General features: G+C 44.5%; 2 protein-coding genes across 11 annotated transcripts; one reads left to right on the top strand and one right to left on the bottom strand.

Moving 5' to 3' along the window:
* The first annotated feature begins 2,060 nt into the window (after positions 1 to 2,060).
* LOC133146904 (uncharacterized) lies at positions 2,061 to 6,276 on the top strand. The gene is made up of 3 exons (XM_061270981.1): positions 2,061 to 2,091; positions 3,888 to 4,005; positions 5,117 to 6,276. Exons 1-3 carry the CDS (start codon positions 2,061 to 2,063, stop codon positions 5,835 to 5,837), a joined length of 870 nt encoding a protein of 289 aa, XP_061126965.1. The 3' UTR covers positions 5,838 to 6,276.
* A 1,676-nt stretch (positions 6,277 to 7,952) lies between these two features.
* On the bottom strand, positions 7,953 to 17,533 carry LOC133146722 (uncharacterized). Of its 10 annotated transcripts, none has more exons than XR_009711413.1 (3): positions 16,259 to 17,528; positions 8,596 to 16,099; positions 7,960 to 8,436 (listed from the first exon to the last, which is right to left on the bottom strand). XR_009711413.1 is itself a non-coding variant. In XM_061270722.1 (3 exons), the coding sequence occupies exon 3, from the start codon at positions 13,228 to 13,230 to the stop codon at positions 11,992 to 11,994; it is 1,239 nt and encodes a 412-aa protein (XP_061126706.1). In that variant the 5' UTR covers positions 13,231 to 16,099; positions 16,259 to 16,330; positions 17,169 to 17,532; the 3' UTR covers positions 7,960 to 11,991. The 10 variants fall into 10 exon arrangements, 9 of the variants coding, with proteins under 9 accessions (XP_061126709.1, XP_061126708.1, XP_061126706.1 ...); XM_061270722.1 differs by having other exon boundaries at positions 7,960 to 16,099; positions 16,259 to 16,330; positions 17,169 to 17,532; XM_061270720.1 differs by having other exon boundaries at positions 7,960 to 16,099; positions 16,259 to 16,355; positions 17,169 to 17,531.
* Positions 17,534 to 18,337: the final 804 nt, after the last annotated feature.

An 18,337-nucleotide genomic window follows, 5' to 3' on the forward strand; every position in this document is an offset into this window, starting at 1 on the left:
GCCAAATACAGGACCATTCTGAAGAAAACTTGTTGGAGTCTGCAAAAGACCTGAGACTGGGACAAAGATTTATCTTCCAACAGGACAATGATCCAAAACTTAAAGCCAAATCTACAATGGAATGGTTCACAAATAGACGTATCCAGGTGTTAGAATGGTCAAGTCAAAGTCCAGACCTGAATCCAATTGAGAATCTGTGGAAAGAGCTGAAGACTGCTGTTCACAAACGCTCTCCATCCAACCTCACTGAGCTCAAGCTGTTTTGCAAGGAAGAATGGGCAAGAAAGAAAAAACGGATAGACATACCCCAAGCGACTTGCAGCTGTAATTGCAGCAAAAGGTGGCACTACAAAGTATCAGCGCAAGGGGGCCGAATAATATTGCACGCCCCACTTTTCAGTTTTTTATTTGTTAAAAAAGTTTAAATTATCCAATCAATTTTGTCCCACTTGTTGTTGATTCTTGACAAACAATTAAACTTTTATATCTTTTATCGCGAAATGTTGAAAGGTTCAAGGGGGCCGAATATTTTCGCAAGGCACTGTATTTGCCAATAATGCTTTGGCAATGGCAAAGAAAAATCGTATTATTTAGTCATACTTGATGTGTAGGCCCGCACTCCAGAGACTAAATTATTTGATTACAAGTCCATTCATTTTGAGAATGTCCTCGTTAATTATGTTATACTGTGTACCCCACAGTGATAGAAATAAAGAGAACAATACACACATTACATCTAATAAGCACACAAATCATCAGTGACGATAAATCACTCAAATTACCTCCCAAACTGTTTTGAAAATCAATCTCAGATGGGATGATGTAATTTTCCCGCGCACTCACAAAATCTGTCTGTATTTTCAACAGGACAGACAAGCCAAGATACATTTTATAAGGTGTCGTTCATTGGAGCCATCAATGTCCCAAAAGGCTTCTCTTTCTTTTAAAAGAAGAAACATTTCATTGTCCTCCTGTCTATTGTGTTGGGCATGATGTCAGTTGTGCATCAAATGCGCAAAGGGCTGAGGAATGGAACGAGGTAAATCTAACATTTAAGCGCAATGGAAAAAGGTTGAGTTGAAAAGCAGTTAAAATGATACGACAGATTAGATGCACTCGCTATGTGGAACCGAATTGTGAATTTGGCAAGTGGACGGGTTGAATCCATCATCCTGTTCTCCTAACAGCAGGACGAAAGGACATTAGCGGCCTTCACTTAGGCAGCCAGTACAGCTGATCTGTTGTTTTAACATTTTTTTTAAAAAAGGCTCTTTATTATTGGAAACTTTGCAGTGCCACCCCATGGACATTCCATATATACCGTAATGCATAGTGCCTGACACTAAATTTGAACTACTATTTCACATTCTCAGTTGTTGGATAAAATCATCTTGGCAAGAATTCAGAAGATAATTATTTATTATTATAATTTAAAAAAAAATAAGCCTGGCCATATGAATGTTACATAATAGGCATGTTGATTTTCCTCACTTTTGTTTGGTGGTGCTGGGAATAAAGTTGTGGGTTCAGTTTTTACTGCTAAATGTGTCCCTCAGGTCAATGACTTGAGTTTGTGTCAGGTGATAATTTACAAATATCTATATTAAATGTACTTTAAAAGCTCACTAGACCGGAGAAAGGATGACAGAGTGGGAAAGCAAGGATAATAGTTAGTTTTTTACAATAAATCCTGCACAAATGTATATTTCTTTAAAATAATAAGCGTGCGTTTTAAGTATATGTAGTTATCTAGGAAAGTGTGAGTAAGAACAGATGGATAAGAATTGACTAGTAGCCTACTAAAAATGGATTGCTGAAGCGCTGCGCTGTATTTATATTGCATTATTCCTGTTATCCACATGGGGGCAGTGTGCCCACTATACTGCACAATCTGGTGTTTTAAATGCATGCATTTGATTATGCTAGAAGTGTGTGTATAGATGAGTATCTCGATACAAGTGGTGCAATACCATTCACACATATATTCATGGATGTGCATTACGGCACTGTTTTTGTTTGACTCATCCCCTAATAAATCCCCTATAACCTCTTTAATCATCATGATCAAACCTCCCCGAGTCCAAACCCAAGGTTTGTGCCTCCCAAGGCAGCTAAATAAATGTCATCTGTTCCCAGGCTTATCCTTAACCAGTTTTGTCTAACTGGGTCACAAAGGGCCGAGCTACTCCAGACACCAGACAAGGCGCTCCTCATTGGCTCAGCTGTTGCTCATGTAGAGCGCTCGCCTGCTCTGTTTACTGATGTCACCGGCTGGATGGAGCCCTTAATAGGCAATGGCTCATCTCAACATTAGGAGCTGTTTATAGAGGAGGTGAAAAATGACACTTTTATTGCACCGCCTGGCCTGTCATACTTTTTTCCCGTCATATAATTTGCTGGAACAAGATGACGCGTCAAGGGGGAGCAAAAGGCAAAAAGCAGCTTCACTTGTTTAGCATATAAATCAAGTTGGAGTGGAAGTGATGGGTGATTTGCATTTTGTGTGGATTCAAGACCTTCAAGACTGCTGGACAATTTATGCCGTACCTTTATCACAATAACAAGAAAAAACAATAATGTGTCCAGTTGACAACTTCAAGATTTTACCGCGATGTTGTTCTGTAGCTTAGGACACTGGAGTTAACAGAGGCGTAGCCAGGAATTTTTCCAGTAGGGGCGCACGCCCACAGGAAAAAAAATCTAACATCACCCACGCCGTTCGCTGATCGCTAAAACACCATCCGGGTCAGGGAGGCAAACGGTGAATGGATAACATCGCGCACATAGAATAGCGCAAGCACATTCGCGCAAGACTGAAAGAAAAAAACGGCATGAAAATGAAGAATCGAAAAAGCTCGATTTTTTTCAACCGGGGCGCAGGGAGTCCGAACCGGGGCGCCGGCTCGCCCCGGCTTGGCTACGCCTCTGCTGGAGTATATCTCGAGGTATAATTAGCATGACTTTATGATGCTCGTGCATCTGGTCAGATGCATCCTGGTTCTAAACACAGCACGGTACATCACTATATTGTCCACAAGAGTGCAGCAGCTTCCAACATTTTTGCACGGATCTGACAAAGCCTGCAGGAAAAGTATCAGCTGCAATGCTGAGCTGTTTTATTGTGCCCTCACATCCATCCATCCATTCATTTTCTGAACCGCTTAGTCCCCACGGGGGTCGCGGGAGTGCTGGAGCCTATCCCAGCCGTCATCGGGCAGTAGGCAGGGGACACCCTGAACCGGTTGCCAGCCAATCGCAGGGCACACAGAGACAAACAACCATCTGCACTCGCACTCACACCTAGGGACAATTTGGAGTCTTCAATCGGCCTACCAAGCATGTTTTTGGGACGTGGGAGGCAACCGGAGTGCCCGGAGAAAACCCACGCGGGCCCAGAGAGAACATGCAAACTCCACACAGGGAGGGCCGGAGGTGGAATCAAACCCGCACCCGCCTACCTGTGAGGCGGACGTGCTACCCAGTGTGCCACCGAGCCGCCGGCCCTCACATTCAGTTTAAGTAATTTATAAAAAGCCGTGAATCAGCTCTACTCATGTCTCCTCTCTGCATGGTAACAATTAAAAAATACAAACAAAGGGGGAAAAAAACATGGCACCAAAAACAAACGAAAGTCACTCTCAAAGAAAGCCGCACATGTTAAATGTGCCTCATGGAATATCATTCAGTCCTGTTTTGTTCTTCAATGTATTCTTTATCAGGCCTTCATCTGACGTTTTGTTACTCAAAATGTGGCTCACACATCGGGGTCTAAAACACTTAATTCACAATTTATTGTCATCGATTGGATTGTGTGTCCACACTGTCATGTCTTTCATTGTCTTTGTAGTCTGTGATCCGTGTTAAGACAGAGTAGGTCACGTGACTAGAATCAGGAAGTAAGCGCAGGTTTCAGCACAGTGTTGAAAGAGAACCCCGCTTGTTCTATTCTCTCCTGCAGTTCGGCAAAACTACTACCTACATTTTGTGTTATACAAGGCATCGTTGGTATGTATCTTTTTTAAGTTATTATGGATCAAAATAGATCTTTTGCGTTCTGAAATGATAGTTTTCTGTGATGTTAGACAATAGGATAAAAGCATGATTGAGATTTCATATCGATTTAATTCATTTAGTTCGTATGACTGATTATACAATGTGGTTTGTATTCTCCCAGTTTCTCCCTTTTCCTTGTTATTAAACCTGGAGTCAACCTTCAACCTGGCATTCAGAGTATTGATGAGTGAAAGTGGTTGAGCTTACTGTCTTCGGATATTCAACATATTTGGAGGGCAGGATACACACAATTCCATTGAGGGGAAATAAATGAAATCATATAAAGAGGGGAAGTGGATATAATGGATATAATGTGATTGAACAAGTGTGCACACCCTCTTATAGCTGAGAAAGTGGCTGTAGTCTCAATTGACCAATCACATTCCAACCCATGTTAAACAATTCAGCGCACATCTGCCGCCATTAAATGTGCCTCGGAATAACCCCAAAATAAGAATCATGACAGGTCTGTAACCAGACAGATGATGTGATCCACATTTGGGTCCTGAACCACCAGTTGAAAATCCCAGCTTCAGTCAATTTAATGAATCATTGTCCTTCATGCAAGTGTGTCAGGTGATACAAGCAGGGAAGCCTGAGATGGCTAAAGGGAGAGACCTAGCCAGAGAGAGAGTGAGTCTGGGCCTATTTCACACTGGATGAAACAAGAGACAGTGCACCCTGACGGTTTCACCATCTTCGCTGGGGATTTTAATCATGCTAACCTGAAGTCTGTTTTTCCGAGGCTTCACCAGCATGTTAATTTTCCTACGCGTGGCGACAGCTTCCTGGACTGGGTCTACTCTTCGCATAAAGGAACTTCCAAAGCCGCCCCCTCCCCCATCTTGGACTTTCTGACCATATCACTTTTGCCCGCATACAGACAAATGGTGAGACCGTCCAGGCCGGTTCGCAAGCAGGTACGGGTGTGGCCTGAGGGTGCCTCTGATGCACTGCGTGACTGCTTTGGCTCTACTGACTGGGACATGTTTAGGAGGGCTGCCACTTGCGGCGATCGGACAGACATTGAGGAGTATACTGACTCTGTTTCCTCCTACATCAGGAAGTGCATTGATGATGTGACTCTCTCAAAATCCATCGTCACTCGGGCTAACCGGAAGCCATGGCTGACAGGGGCTGTCTTCAGGCTGGTGAGGGCCAGGGACAAAGCCTTTAGAGCAGGGGATGAGGCTGGCTTGAGGACTGCGAGGGCCGACCTGTCCCGGGGCATCAAAGAAGCAAAGAGGGCGTTCTCGTGCAAAATTACAGCCCACTTCAAGGACAGCAGGGACGCACGGAGCCTTTGGCAGGGCATTCAGACCATCACGGATTACAAGCCCGCGCCGCAGAGCTGTGAAGGCGACGTCCGTCTGCTCAATGACCTCAACCGCTTCTTCTTCGACGCTCAGAACAGCACTTGCCCGCTGAAGGCCACTCCCCCTTCACACGAGCTGCCCCTGTGCCTCTCCGCCGACAGCGTGAGGAGGGCGCTTGCCGCTATCAACATCCGTAAGGCGGCGGGCCCTGACAACATCCCGGGTCGGGCACTGAAGGACTGCGCTGGTGAGCTGACGGATGTCTTCACGGACATCTTTAACACTTCCCTGCAGCAGGCCATCGTCCCGTCGTGTTTCAAAGCTGCCACCATCGTACCTGTGCCGAAGAAACCCGCTCCGTCCTGCTTCAATGACTACCGCCCCGTGGCACTTACGCCAATCATCATGAAGTGCTTTGAGCGGCTTGTCATGGAGCACATCCGATCCGTTCTCCCCCCCCACCATTGACCCCTTCCAGTTTGTGTACCGAGCCAAACGGTCTTCTGAGGATGCCATCTGCTCTGCCCTCACCCACCTGGAGAGGAGGGACTCGTATGTGAGATTGCTGTTTGTGGACTTCAGTTCTGCCTTCAACACCATTGTGCCACAACGCCTCATTAGCAAACTTGACGCGCTAGGCCTCAGTACCTACCTCTGCAACTGTCTACTGGACTTCCTCTGTCAGAGGCCACAGGTAGTACGTGTTGGCGACAAAATCTCCGCCAGCATCACGCTGAGCACGGGGGCCCCCCAAGGCTGCGTGCTCAGTCCGCTGCTCTTCACCCTCCTGACGCATGACTGCACTGCAACCTACAGCGACAACCGTATAGTGAAGTTTGCTGACGACACGACTCTGGTGGGTCTCATCACCAAGGGAGACGAGACTCAATACAGGCTGGAGGTTGACCTTCTGACCACGTGGTGCAGGGACAACAACCTCCTGCTGAACGTTGACAAGACCAAGGAGATTGTTGTGGACTTCCGGAAGGGTCACACCCAACACCTGCTGCTGACCATCGACGGTGCTGTGGTGGAGAGAGTGAGCAGCGCCAAGTTCCTGGGGGTGCACATCAGTGAGGATCTCTCCTGGTCCACCAACACCGCATCACTGACAAAGAAAGCCCAGCGCCACCTGTACTTCCTGCGGAAACTCAGGCGAGCGAGCGCTCCTCCGGCCGTCATGACTGCATTTTACCGCGGCACCATTGAGAGCGTCCTCTCCAGCTGTATTGCTGTTTGGGGTGGCGGCTGCACTGACTACAACTTGAAGGCCCTGCAGCGCATAGTGAACACGGCTGGTTAGATTGCTGGTGCTTCGCTCCCCTCCTTGAAGGACATTTACACCTCCCATCTCACCCGCAAGGCGACCATGATTGTGAGTGATGTGAGTCACCCCGCTCACTCTTTGTTCGAGCTTCTGCCCTCTGGAAAGATCTTTGTTCGAGCTTCTGCCCTCTGGAAAGAGGTACAGAAGCCTGCGCTCCCGCACCACCAGACTCTCAAACAGCTTCATACTCCAGGCTGTTAGGATCCTGAACTCGCTCCCCCGTTCTGCGTAGCGTCCTGTACTTTTACTGTCTGTACTGTCTGTATGCACACTGGCTCTTATTTGTTGTGTTATCTGATGATTTATTATTACTCTTATTATTTATTGTTTGTGCCTTTTTGTTTATGATGTTTTTTACTTTTGCGCTATGCTTGCTGGCTCCGTTTTGCTCCTCTTATTTATTGTGTTATCTGTTTATTTATTATTTATTCATCACTCTTACTATGTATGTATGTCTATCGTGTTATGTGTCTCGTCACCGTGGGTTAGAGAAAAACGTAATTTCGGTCTCTTTGTGTGTTGTGACATGTGGAGAGATTGACAATAAAGCTGACTTTGACTTTGACTTGACTTTGATGAAAAGAATTACAGATGGCATGACACCACGACAACATCTCTGTAAATATGCAGATATCTATGGAGTAACAAGGGGCAAAGCAAATAAATTAATAAATCAAATCCACAACGGCCAAGTAGAACGAAAACCCGCTGTTGCACATTTGTGTTGCATCAAGGCGTGTTTGGAATAAGAGTCACTAGTGCACGACTCAGTGTGGTGACGCTCGGCCATATGTCACAAAAACTCCCTGAGCAGCCGTGTTTAGCATTAGGTGGCGTGAGGTGAGGCTCCTCCTGCTCCCTTTATCAAAAATGTAACATACGTCTCATTTACACGTGTGCTTGTACGTGTGCTACTACCTCAAATGTGCCTCGTGGATCATGAGGTGAATGTTTTCATGGAGTGTTGAGATCTAAATATGGCTGCCTAGCAGCGTGCACACTCTCTTGCAATAAATAGCTTTAGTACCGTCTTTTTCCATTTATTGTATTAAAATCTGGGGTGCGCATTATGCATGGGTACAACAATTTTTGAAGAAAATCTCCCTCGAAATAAAACTTGAAATCACACCTATCTTCTTGTTTGTTGTCAATCGCGCATCACATTCGCGCCATCCTGCCTAACACACGTAGTCAGTAAAATTCATAATTGACGACACATCGTTTGATGCGATGGTGCAATCGTTGATGATGTGTTATTGTCAAATATTGTTTGTTTTTTAATCTCCATCGCAGACCGGATATCCTACGGAGGCCGCCATGACAGTATGCGCAGAACGGATGCGCAAGATACGTCAGCTATATAAAGAGCGAGAGTTCAGTTCTCTACCTATGTTTAGTCAATCGCGCATCGCATTCAGCCATCCTGCCCAACACACTTAGTCAGTAAAATCCATAATTGACGACACATCGTTTGATGCGATGGTGCAATCCTTGATGGTGTGTTATTGTCAAATATTGTTTGTTTTTTTTCATCTCCATCGCAAACCGGATATCATACGGAGGCCCCCATTACAGATGCGCAAAACGGATGCGCAAGACACGTCAGCTATATACTAAAGAGCGAGAGTTCAGTTCTAAACCTAAATGCGTATTGTAGCTCCCTCTTGTCAATCAGGCGTACAAGCAGTTCTTCAAAACGGGCATTTATTCAACTCCTTCTCCACACACATGCCGTGAGAACTAAAAGACATAAAGACTATTAACATAAAACGTTCTCACGGAGAACAATAAACGTTACACACAAAATAACTTAAATCTGCTCATGCACTTAAAACACATTCGTCATGTTCTTGCTAACATAACATAGCATGGCTAACAGCTAATATGACAAAGGATTACCTCATTGCCGCATTTGCTCGAGGGAGAAAACGAAGAAAAACGTAAATCTTGACAATACAGATCTTCAAAACTCTGGTTTCACCAATAACCAAAAATGCTATCAGAAAAGAAACAAAATAAGCATTCCTTGCATTCTTCATCACTTGCTTATGCAAACGGGAAACGTTGCCACCCCCCGTGGCTCAAAATCAGACACTCGCCCTTGTGTAACTCTCGAAAAGGAACCACTAACACAAAACTAAAATTGGTTCCCACTTGGAAACAGAGCCTGGCTCAAACGTTCCATATCAGTGCATTTTCTTATGGCAGCTACACTCCCACCAAATCACTTGTGATTTTCTTCAACTATCTGAGATGAGTAGGACTAAGAGAAAAAGGGTAAGTATAATTGAGGTAAGTATAATTAAGGTAACTATAACTAAGGATTAGGTCATAAGCTAGCTGGCGCTAGGGGAGGGAGCTCTAGAGAGGGTAGACTGGAGGCTCTCATTCTGCTTCAAGCAAGGTCACAGTCTTATGTATAGGTCTCTCCAGGTAGGTTTGCTTGTTGACTCGTTTTCCAATGTCATTTAGTTCTGAGTCGCTGATCAATAACTGTATCTTCCTCACATGACCATCTTCACTTGGGTACACTTGTGTGACCTTAGCCAGCTTCCATTCATTTCTTGGTGTATTTTCATCCTTTATAATCACTATTTCATTGATCTTGATTTCTGGTTCCTTTCTTTCTTCGAGACTCGTGGCTTCATTGATTCTTTCTGTCAGACCCTTGAGCTCTTTGACACGTCGTTTGAGTCTAGCGATGGCTTTGACTAACATCATCCAGCTGGAGAACTTCTGGAAGCGATCAAGCAGTGAGTCTTCCGTCGTCAAGGTCTTGCCCACGAAGGCCTTTCGAACTTCAGTGTCTTCTGCTAACATCTCTCCTACCTTGACGTCTCCGCTGGGAAGTTCTTCACGCCAGAGAAATTCAGGGCCTGTAAACCAGTTAGACTCGATGAGCTCCTTTGCCCTGAGACCCCTTGATGAGTGGTCTGCAGGGTTTTCTTCTGAAGCCACATATCTCCATTGACTGGGCTTGGTACTGTTCTTGATTCGCTGAATGCGGTTGGCCACGAATACATGAAATCTTCTGGCGTCGTTGTTGATATATCCAAGCACGACCTTTGAGTCCGTCCAAAAGATTTCCTGAGCATCTTCCATTTCCAACTCCCTTTTCAGCAGGTCGCTAGTCCGCACAGCAACAACAGCTGCGGACAACTCAAGTCTTGGCACTGTAGTTACCTTCGTGGGGGCAACTCTTGCCTTGGCCATGACCAAGGAACAGTGGATTTGTCCGGATGTGTCTATTGCTCTCAGGTAAGAACACTCTCCGTAGCCTGTGACACTTGCATCTGAGAAATGATGAAGTTCATATCTTTGGACCTCTTTGAAACTGTCTGGTAGGTAGCATCGTTGAATCTTGATGTCAGCGAGGTTCTGTAGGTCTAGGAACCAAGATTCCCATTGTGGCCGTAAATCATCAGGTAAATGCTCATCCCATCCGATCTTGTCACGGCACATCTGCTGTAGTATTTGTTTTCCAACGAGAATGAAAGGTGCTACAAACCCGAGTGGGTCAAAAATAGAGGCTACCATCGACAACACTCCTCTTCTAGAGAGCGGACGCTCCTTGACCACTACTCTGAATTGGAACTGGTCTTGCCTCCGACCAGTTCCGACACCACTCGACACCCAGAGCCCTCTCAATCTGCGGCTCGCCTTTGGCTAAGTCTTGATTAAGTACTATTTCAGCACACTCTTCTTTGGGAATCGATGCAAGTACTTTCTGGCGATTGGAGATGAACTTGTGAATTTGCAGCTTGCCATTACTGCAGATTTCTCTTGCTTCAGCGACTAGCTGTATTGCTTCTTCTTCAGTTGTCACACTTGTTAGTCCATCATCCACATAGAAGTTTCTTTCTATGAATCTAATGGATGTTTCTTTGAAGTGACCTTGTCCTTGTGCAGCGATGTGTTTGAGGCCATAGTTTGCGCAGCCGGGTGATGAGGCCGCCCCAAACAGATGTACTTTCATGCGGTAGACCGCTGGTTCTGACTGTAGGTCGCCGTCTTCCCACCACAGAAACCTCAAATAGTCTCTGTCCTCTGGTCTGACATGGAACTGATGGAACATGCGTTCCACATCACACATGATCGCTACTGGACCCTTGCGAAAGCGACAGAGCACGCCTACCAAGGTGTTTGTCAGTTCCGGTCCGGTAAGCAGGTGGTCATTCATTGACATGCCTTGGAACTTGGCTGAGCAGTCGAACACGACCCGTATCTTCCCAGGTTTATGAGGGTGATACACCCCGTGATGAGGAATGTACCAGGACGGGCTTTTGTCAAGTTGTTCTGTGACTTTCTCTGCATCTCCGCGTGCAATCATCTCACTCATGAAGGTCTTGTAGTCCTTCCGATATTGCTCGTCCCTCTCCAATCTCTTTCTGAGACACTTGAGACGGTGATCTGCACAGATTCTGTTCTGTGGCAGGCTTGGCCTTTCTTCTTTAAATGGGAGAGGCATTTCGCAACGTCCGTCTGGCTTCGCTTTGATTCCTTCCTCCATTATGGATAGAAAACGTAGATCTTCCTGTGAGATATGGGCATCTTCGGCTACTCTTTCGTTGAAGTCTGATTCGAGTGCCTTAATGACTTCTGGTGGTGTGATGACTTCCTTGATTTGTGTTCGATATATGTATCGTACTTCACCTGGTTGATAAGCCTGTGACTCAATGTGTGGAGTCACTTGTTTCACAACGATCCTGTGGCTGTTTCCAATTGCATCTCCATAATCGACGCAGGGATCTGCACAGCCAACTATACTCCAGCCCAAGTCTGTTCGTTAAGCGAAAGGCTCATTAACTTTTCCTGACACCACTTCTCTGGGCAACAGGGCCTGAGAACAGTTGTAGCCTATGAGCAGGCCAATCTCACAGTCACATAAAGGAGTGATCTCTCCGGCAAGGTGCTCTAGGTGAGGCCATGATCTTGCTGTCTCAGGTATGGGGACATGACTTAGGTTTGCAGGACTAAACTCTCTTGTGTAGGTTACTGGGAGAGATATTTTCCTTGTCTCATTATAACCTCTGACCTGCAGTCCAGTTAACTTCTGACTCTGGATGACGGTATTTTTGGATGACATCGTGGAGAGCTTTAATTGCACAGGCTGTTTCTTTGTAACTAACACTTCTGCCGTTTCTTGCAGGATGAAGGTGGTGTCGCTTTGGTTGTCCAATAGAGCGTATACGAGCACTTCCTGCTCTGGATTACTTGCTGTGGACAGCCATACAGGAACAACTGTGGAGGAATAGGTGCTCCTCTTGTCTTGCACCACTCTGTTAGCTGTTGCCTCTACTGGTGTCTCTTCTTTCTCTTCAGACTCTGATAAGTCTTCTTTCTCCTTTGTGCGCTCCCTTTTCTTAAAGCGTCTCCCACTCTCCTTTCTTTCGTCACCTCTTGTTCTTTCCTATTGTCTTCCCTTGGACGATTTTCATGTAGACATGTTGGATGCTTCCTTTTGCATGTCTCACAAATGCTTCTCTTCTCACAGTTCTTGGACTGATGTCCTGATTTCAAACATCCAAAGCAGAGCTTGTTTGTTTTCACAAACTTGACTCGTTCTGCAGTTGTCTCTTTCAAGAACTTTCGACATGTCTGTAAGCCATGATTTGACTTCTCACAGAATACACATTCTTTAGCATCTGTTTTCTCTTCAGAGCTACTTGCTAGCACCTTAGCACCAACACTTCGTGTTTTTTGTGGCTTCTCCTTTCCACCATCTCCAGACTTCAGAGCGTGAAGGGAGGTAATCGGATTACAAGCTATATCGGCTTCCTCTGTGACGAATTCCACGAACTGATCGAAGCTGGGGAAAGTCTCATTTTCCTTTTCCATCCTGGTCACCCTTCGGTTCCATCTTGCTGTAAGCCAGTCGGGGAGCTTGGAGAGCATTCGTTGGTTTTCACCACAGTCGTTAAGGACCTCCAGGCTCTTTATTTGCGACATGGCTGCTTGACAGCCTCGAAGGAAGTCTGAGAACTCTCGTAGCTGAATGCTTTCCTTGGGTCCTATCTTTGGCCATGAGGCCAGCTTATCTCTGAAAGCCTTAGCAATAATAAAGGAGCTTCCATATCTTTTTTCCAGGACATCGAGCGCTGTCTGATAGGCTGCATCTGTTCCCAGAAGGAAGTATCCCTCAATGGCTTTCCTTGCTGGTCCGCCAACATATTTTTGTAGGTAGTAGATTTTTTTGTTCGCTGGTATATTCTTTCTGCCTATCAGCGTTTGAAAGGACATTTTCCAGCCCTTGTACTTTAGTGGATCTCCACTGAAAACAGCAGGCTCTGGTGCTGGGAGACGGCTTACACTGAAGGACTCTGCTAGTACCTTGGGGAAATCAGTTGTGCTATCCTCTTTGGGAGTAGTTATAGAAGATTGCATCCTTGTGATTAGTTGTGGCGTGACAGCAGGTTTTGAGTCGAATGTAAGCCTTTCTCGTTTGGGCTTATAATCCTTGAATAGATCCAGCAAGTCTGAGGTTGAGCCTTGTTCTTGTTTATACACTTCTAGTTTGGCCTTGGCGGCATTCATCTTTTTTATGGTCTCTAAGCGTTCTATCTTTCTGCGCTTTTCTTCCAAGACCTGTTTATTTGCAGCACATTCTTTTTCTTGTTATGCAAGCCTTTGTCTGTACTCAGCTTCTAGGTTTCTGAGTTCACGTTCCTCACGCTCCACTTGCTCTTGGACTTCCAAAGTGGCTTCATTTGCTGCTAATTCTGCTGCAGCTTCACTTATTTTTGAAGATTTACATGAGGATTTACTTGAGAGTGATGATCTTGAGCTTGCACTGCATGCTTCTGATACTTCTAATGAGAACACAGAGCCAGTCTCAAACCACTCTATTTCTTGCTCGTTATCTTTGTCTTGGAGATGATTCCAAGCATGCTCTAATATCTGCCTTGAGACAGTGTCGCAGGTGTCTGTTCGACGGCGTGTCTCTTTATCAGGGATTATGCATTTGCGCAGGTCTTCGTACGCCTGCTGTACATCATTTGATGCTTCTTTTATCTTGTTGATGAGAGTTTGTAGGTTCTCTTGAGAAGAGGCTCCCTCTATCTCCTTCCTTGATTTCTTAGCAAGAATCTTCCACTTGTCATAGGTACGTGAGAAACGATGTTGGAGACCTTTGAGTTTAGTCTCTTCGAGTTCTTGTCCCTTCTCAGTGAGCTTTCTTGATCTTTCACTTCTTCTTATTTCATCTTCTGGGGCAGGTTGTTTGCCTTTACTTATTTCAGTCTCCCCCTTAAGAGTTTTATCTGCTTGCTCACTATCAGCATCCTCAATGCATTCTAAGATTGGAGTTATCCCTTCTATCTTGGACACATCTATTTTTAGGAAGTCTCATGAACTCAGTATTTATTAAGATTATTAATTTATCTATTATTTTTTTATTACGATTTTGCATGAAATTTAAGCTATATGAACTGATTTTCTTTAAACTCAAGTATAAATCTGATTTACTAATGTAATGATGTTATAGTTTTATCACTTGACTACAGTAGGCTATCTTGAATTACTACTGACTCCTGTACTTTACTTTATCAACCAACCTGTCTAATATATTGACTAAATGTACAATAAACTTAATTTTCATTGCAATGACTTAATCACTTAAATGTTGTTCTACACCAGGGGTGGGCAAACGTTTTGACTCGCGGGCCGAACTGGGTTCTAAATTTGGACCGGAGGGCCGGACCAGGAGCAGATGGACGTAGGCGTTGTGTGAAGTCATATAAGCGACCTGTAAAGGTCATTGCATAAAAGATATTGGCCTTTAGTAGGTAGTAAAGCATGGATATTCCAAACAAGTTTTTTGAAAACAAATGCATTTATTAATAGCATTAAAAAAATAATAATTCACTAAAAAACTGCTATCAGTGATTCTCGTAAAATACGACACTGTTATTATGAATAACAATCTCCATCACTTCAGTGCCTGCAGGTCAGATTAATGAAAGATGTTTATTTTATGAGATCACATCAAACGGCAAACATTCTGACCAAATATATCATCTTGAAGAATCGGTGAAAGCATACATCCAAATAAAGTAATCAAAACAGCAACACGGTGAGGGGTATCTGAAAATCAGAGCAGAGTTTTAACTCGCAAACACCTGGTAACAGAGGTGAGGAAACGGGAAACACTTCCTTAAAGTAAGCCTTAAGAACTTTACAGGTTAAGATTAGTCGCAAATAGGTGGTGCATCAATGTCCTTGAGCATCCTGCATTGTTTGAAAATGAGAATGGTCGCTAGTTTCAATCCCTGCTATGTGTACAAATCATATTCAAAATGCATTTTTTTACAATAAACTTGAGAGCCTCCCGTTCATTTTCAGTGGGAACAGTGTTGTTGGTCTCCCTTTTTTGCTAGTGCGTCATAGTCTGGAGTAAAATTTGTTGTGGCAATTCTTAGCCGAGATCCGAGGTGTTGGTCCGTTTACCTTGATCTGTGACGGGTTGATGTTGATGTTGCTGAACGTCACGTCGCGTACGTCGAGCCAAATTGGCCACTCTTTTTTAACATTCGGCACTCACTTCTTTTTTTCGGGCCACTCATTTTAATGGAAGGATTCCAGGGGAAGGTTTGTGGGTGGCTTTAGCGCAAAACTGCATCTAAAAGCTCAGCGCACGAATTATAAGAATGCTGTCGTCAAAGCCCACGCTCTAAATTCGGGACTGATACGAATAGAGCGAGAGTGCGCCAAGTCCGTACTACTGAGTACGTACACGCACTTGTGAGTGTGCACCGAGCTTTCTGACACGGCTTCCGGTAGTAAATGCGCAGGCGAGCGCTTCGCCATCTACTGGGAAGACGCAGTCATTGCAGGCAAAATGACCAAAAAAAAAAAGTTTAATAATACAATTTGTTCAGGGTTGGCGGGCCGGATTAAACGGTCCCGTGGGCCGGATGTGGCCCGCGGGCCGTAGTTTGCCCACCCCTGTTCTACACCTTTAAATGTTCGCAAATGAACTTGTTTTCAAATGCTATGAATGGTCAGACATTACTAGGTGCAAATAAGCAAGCACTTAAACCTTACAACATGCACACATCACCATAACATTGCACAATTTAGCACTTGTAGGTCCCTTTACAGCAATTGAGGCTAGTCCACCTTTAAACATTTAACTTGTTCAAATGTTTTACTTATTGTTGACTGGCACCCAAAGCTCTCTGGACTCAGGTAGCTACTTGTATAGGCAGGTGAATGTACAGTCTCTTATCTGTCCGATGGAAGAGGTGAGTGACGTGACTTGCTTGTAGCTCTGCCGAACACCGTCTTGTTCTGGCGCCGGGCTGGCTGAGTTCTCACTGTAACTCCCTCTTGTCAATCAGGCGTACAAGCAGTTCTTCAAAACGGGCATTTATTCAACTCCTTCTCCACACACATGCCGTGAGAACTAAAAGACATAAAGACTATTAACATAAAACGTTGTCACGGAGAACAATAAACGTTACACACAAAATAACTTAAATCTGCTCATGCACTTAAAACACATTCGTCATGTTCTTGCTAACATAACATAGCATGGCTAACAGCTAATATGACAAAGGATTACCTCATTGCCGCATTTGCTCGAGGGAGAAAACGAAGAAAAACGTAAATCTTGACAATACAGATCTTCAAAACTCTGGTTTCACCAATAAACAAAAATGCTATCAGAAAAGAAACAAAATAAGCATTCCTTGCATTCTTCATCACTTGTTTATGCAAACTGTACGGAAGGAATGGCTTCCTATGATATATTATACTGGATCGTTGAGTAGAGCTCGCATCGGGTGACCGGTCAGAATCACACAGATGTCTTCCCTCAATTTCTTTATTGCTTCACAGCTGGTTTATTGCAACATAGGTTTGCAGGTATGTAGGGTTTGTGTATGTGTGGTTCTTAGAGAAACAGAAATAAACACCATAATGAGTACAACTATGGTTCCAATGCAATATACATTAATAACATGAACGAGTTTGCATTCTACTTTACTATCTAATCATTTCCAACGTGGAATAAACATGTCCAAATAGGCATTAGGCCTGCTGGAATGACCATTTGGCTGTTCAACTGACTCGATACATGAAACAGGGAAAGTGTATGCCATCTGCAGAGCAATAGCTTCCTCTATTGGTCACAAGAACGCATTACAGTATGTGGCACCCAAAGTTTGGGTCACGTGACCGCTACTGCAAGTGAACGGGAGTATGGCCCGAACCAATTAACCATAATAAACCATGTGTAGAACAGTACTTTAGCCCTTATGCTACACATAGGAGACGAACTAATGCTACAAGTAATGGCAACTGAAAGACTGTTTATATAATCGCGGAAACATGCGCTTCGTAAACATAGCAAATCGAGGCCTACAAGGCAAGGCAAAGCCTAAGCTACACGTTAGCATGGCCGCATACAGGAATCTACACTAACAATATACACGTTCACAATGGTTATTATTGAACATAATACAGTCTCTTACTTGCCAAAGACGCACATAAAACGGACAGCTGTGAGTACAAGGTTGGATTACTAAATCGGCGCTGTTAGAGCGGGGTCTTCGGTAGAATTACTACAGTGTAATATCGCAAGCCCAAACTGTACGCTGATTGGCTGAACGTTAGTTGAAGCGATGCGTCATCAGCAGGGAGAAAGTCACAGTAAAGGGTGTCATACTTGGCGTCCACAAGGGGGGCCTTTTTTACACAAACGGAAAACGTTGCCACCCCGTGGCTCAAAATCAGACACTCGCCCTTGTGTAACTCTCAAAAAGGAACCGCTAACACAAAACTAAAATTGGTTCCCACTTGGAAACAGAGCCTGGCTCAAACGTTCCATATCAGTGCATTTTCTTATGTCAGCTACACGTATTACAGATAATATTTTATTTCACAACACTTTGCCTTGTTCCTTTCGTCTCTGCTGTTCACTTCAAACACGCTCCATACAAACACAATGCTCTCGTATCAGACGCTTGCTCGATCACCTGCTTGCTTGCTGTCACAATGTACCCTACACAAATCCGAAACATTTGTTGCGGCTCCGAGTCACGACGAGGGGCAAGTTTTGGTTTCCAACGGTGTTTTTATTTTTCTTCAACTTCTCTCCCATACAGAGCAGCCTTTTTCACATGTCCGCACGTCACTTTCCTCTCTTTTTGTTTTCATATACCAGCTCAGTGGCATAGTGGTAGAGTGTCTGCCCTGAGACTGGAAGGTTGTGGGTTCATACCAAAGACTCTAAAAATTGCCTCCCTGCTTGGCACTCAGCATTAAGGGTTGGAATTGGGGTGTTAGATCACCAAATGATTCCCGAGCGCGGCACCGCTGCTGCTCACTGCTCCCCTCTCCCCCAGGGGATGGATTAAAATCACACGGGGATGGGTTAAATGCAGAGGACAAGGTTCACCACACCCAGATGTGTGTGTGACAATCATTGGGACTTTAATCTTTAATCTTAATTTTAACCTAACTGATCGCTGTGGTGCCTTTCTGGGCAGTCGGAGAAATCAGCGGCAACAAAAAAAATACATCCAGCCCAGTTAAGAAATCACCAGAAAGATCACCAGGACAATTGTGAACACACAGAAAGATAATAAATAACTGGAACATCACTCAAATATTGGTGATCCCGTTGAGAGTCTCACATATT

Source organism: Syngnathus typhle, linkage group LG22 (assembly GCF_033458585.1).
Source record: "Syngnathus typhle isolate RoL2023-S1 ecotype Sweden linkage group LG22, RoL_Styp_1.0, whole genome shotgun sequence".
Classification (NCBI taxonomy): Eukaryota; Metazoa; Chordata; class Actinopteri; order Syngnathiformes; family Syngnathidae; genus Syngnathus; species Syngnathus typhle.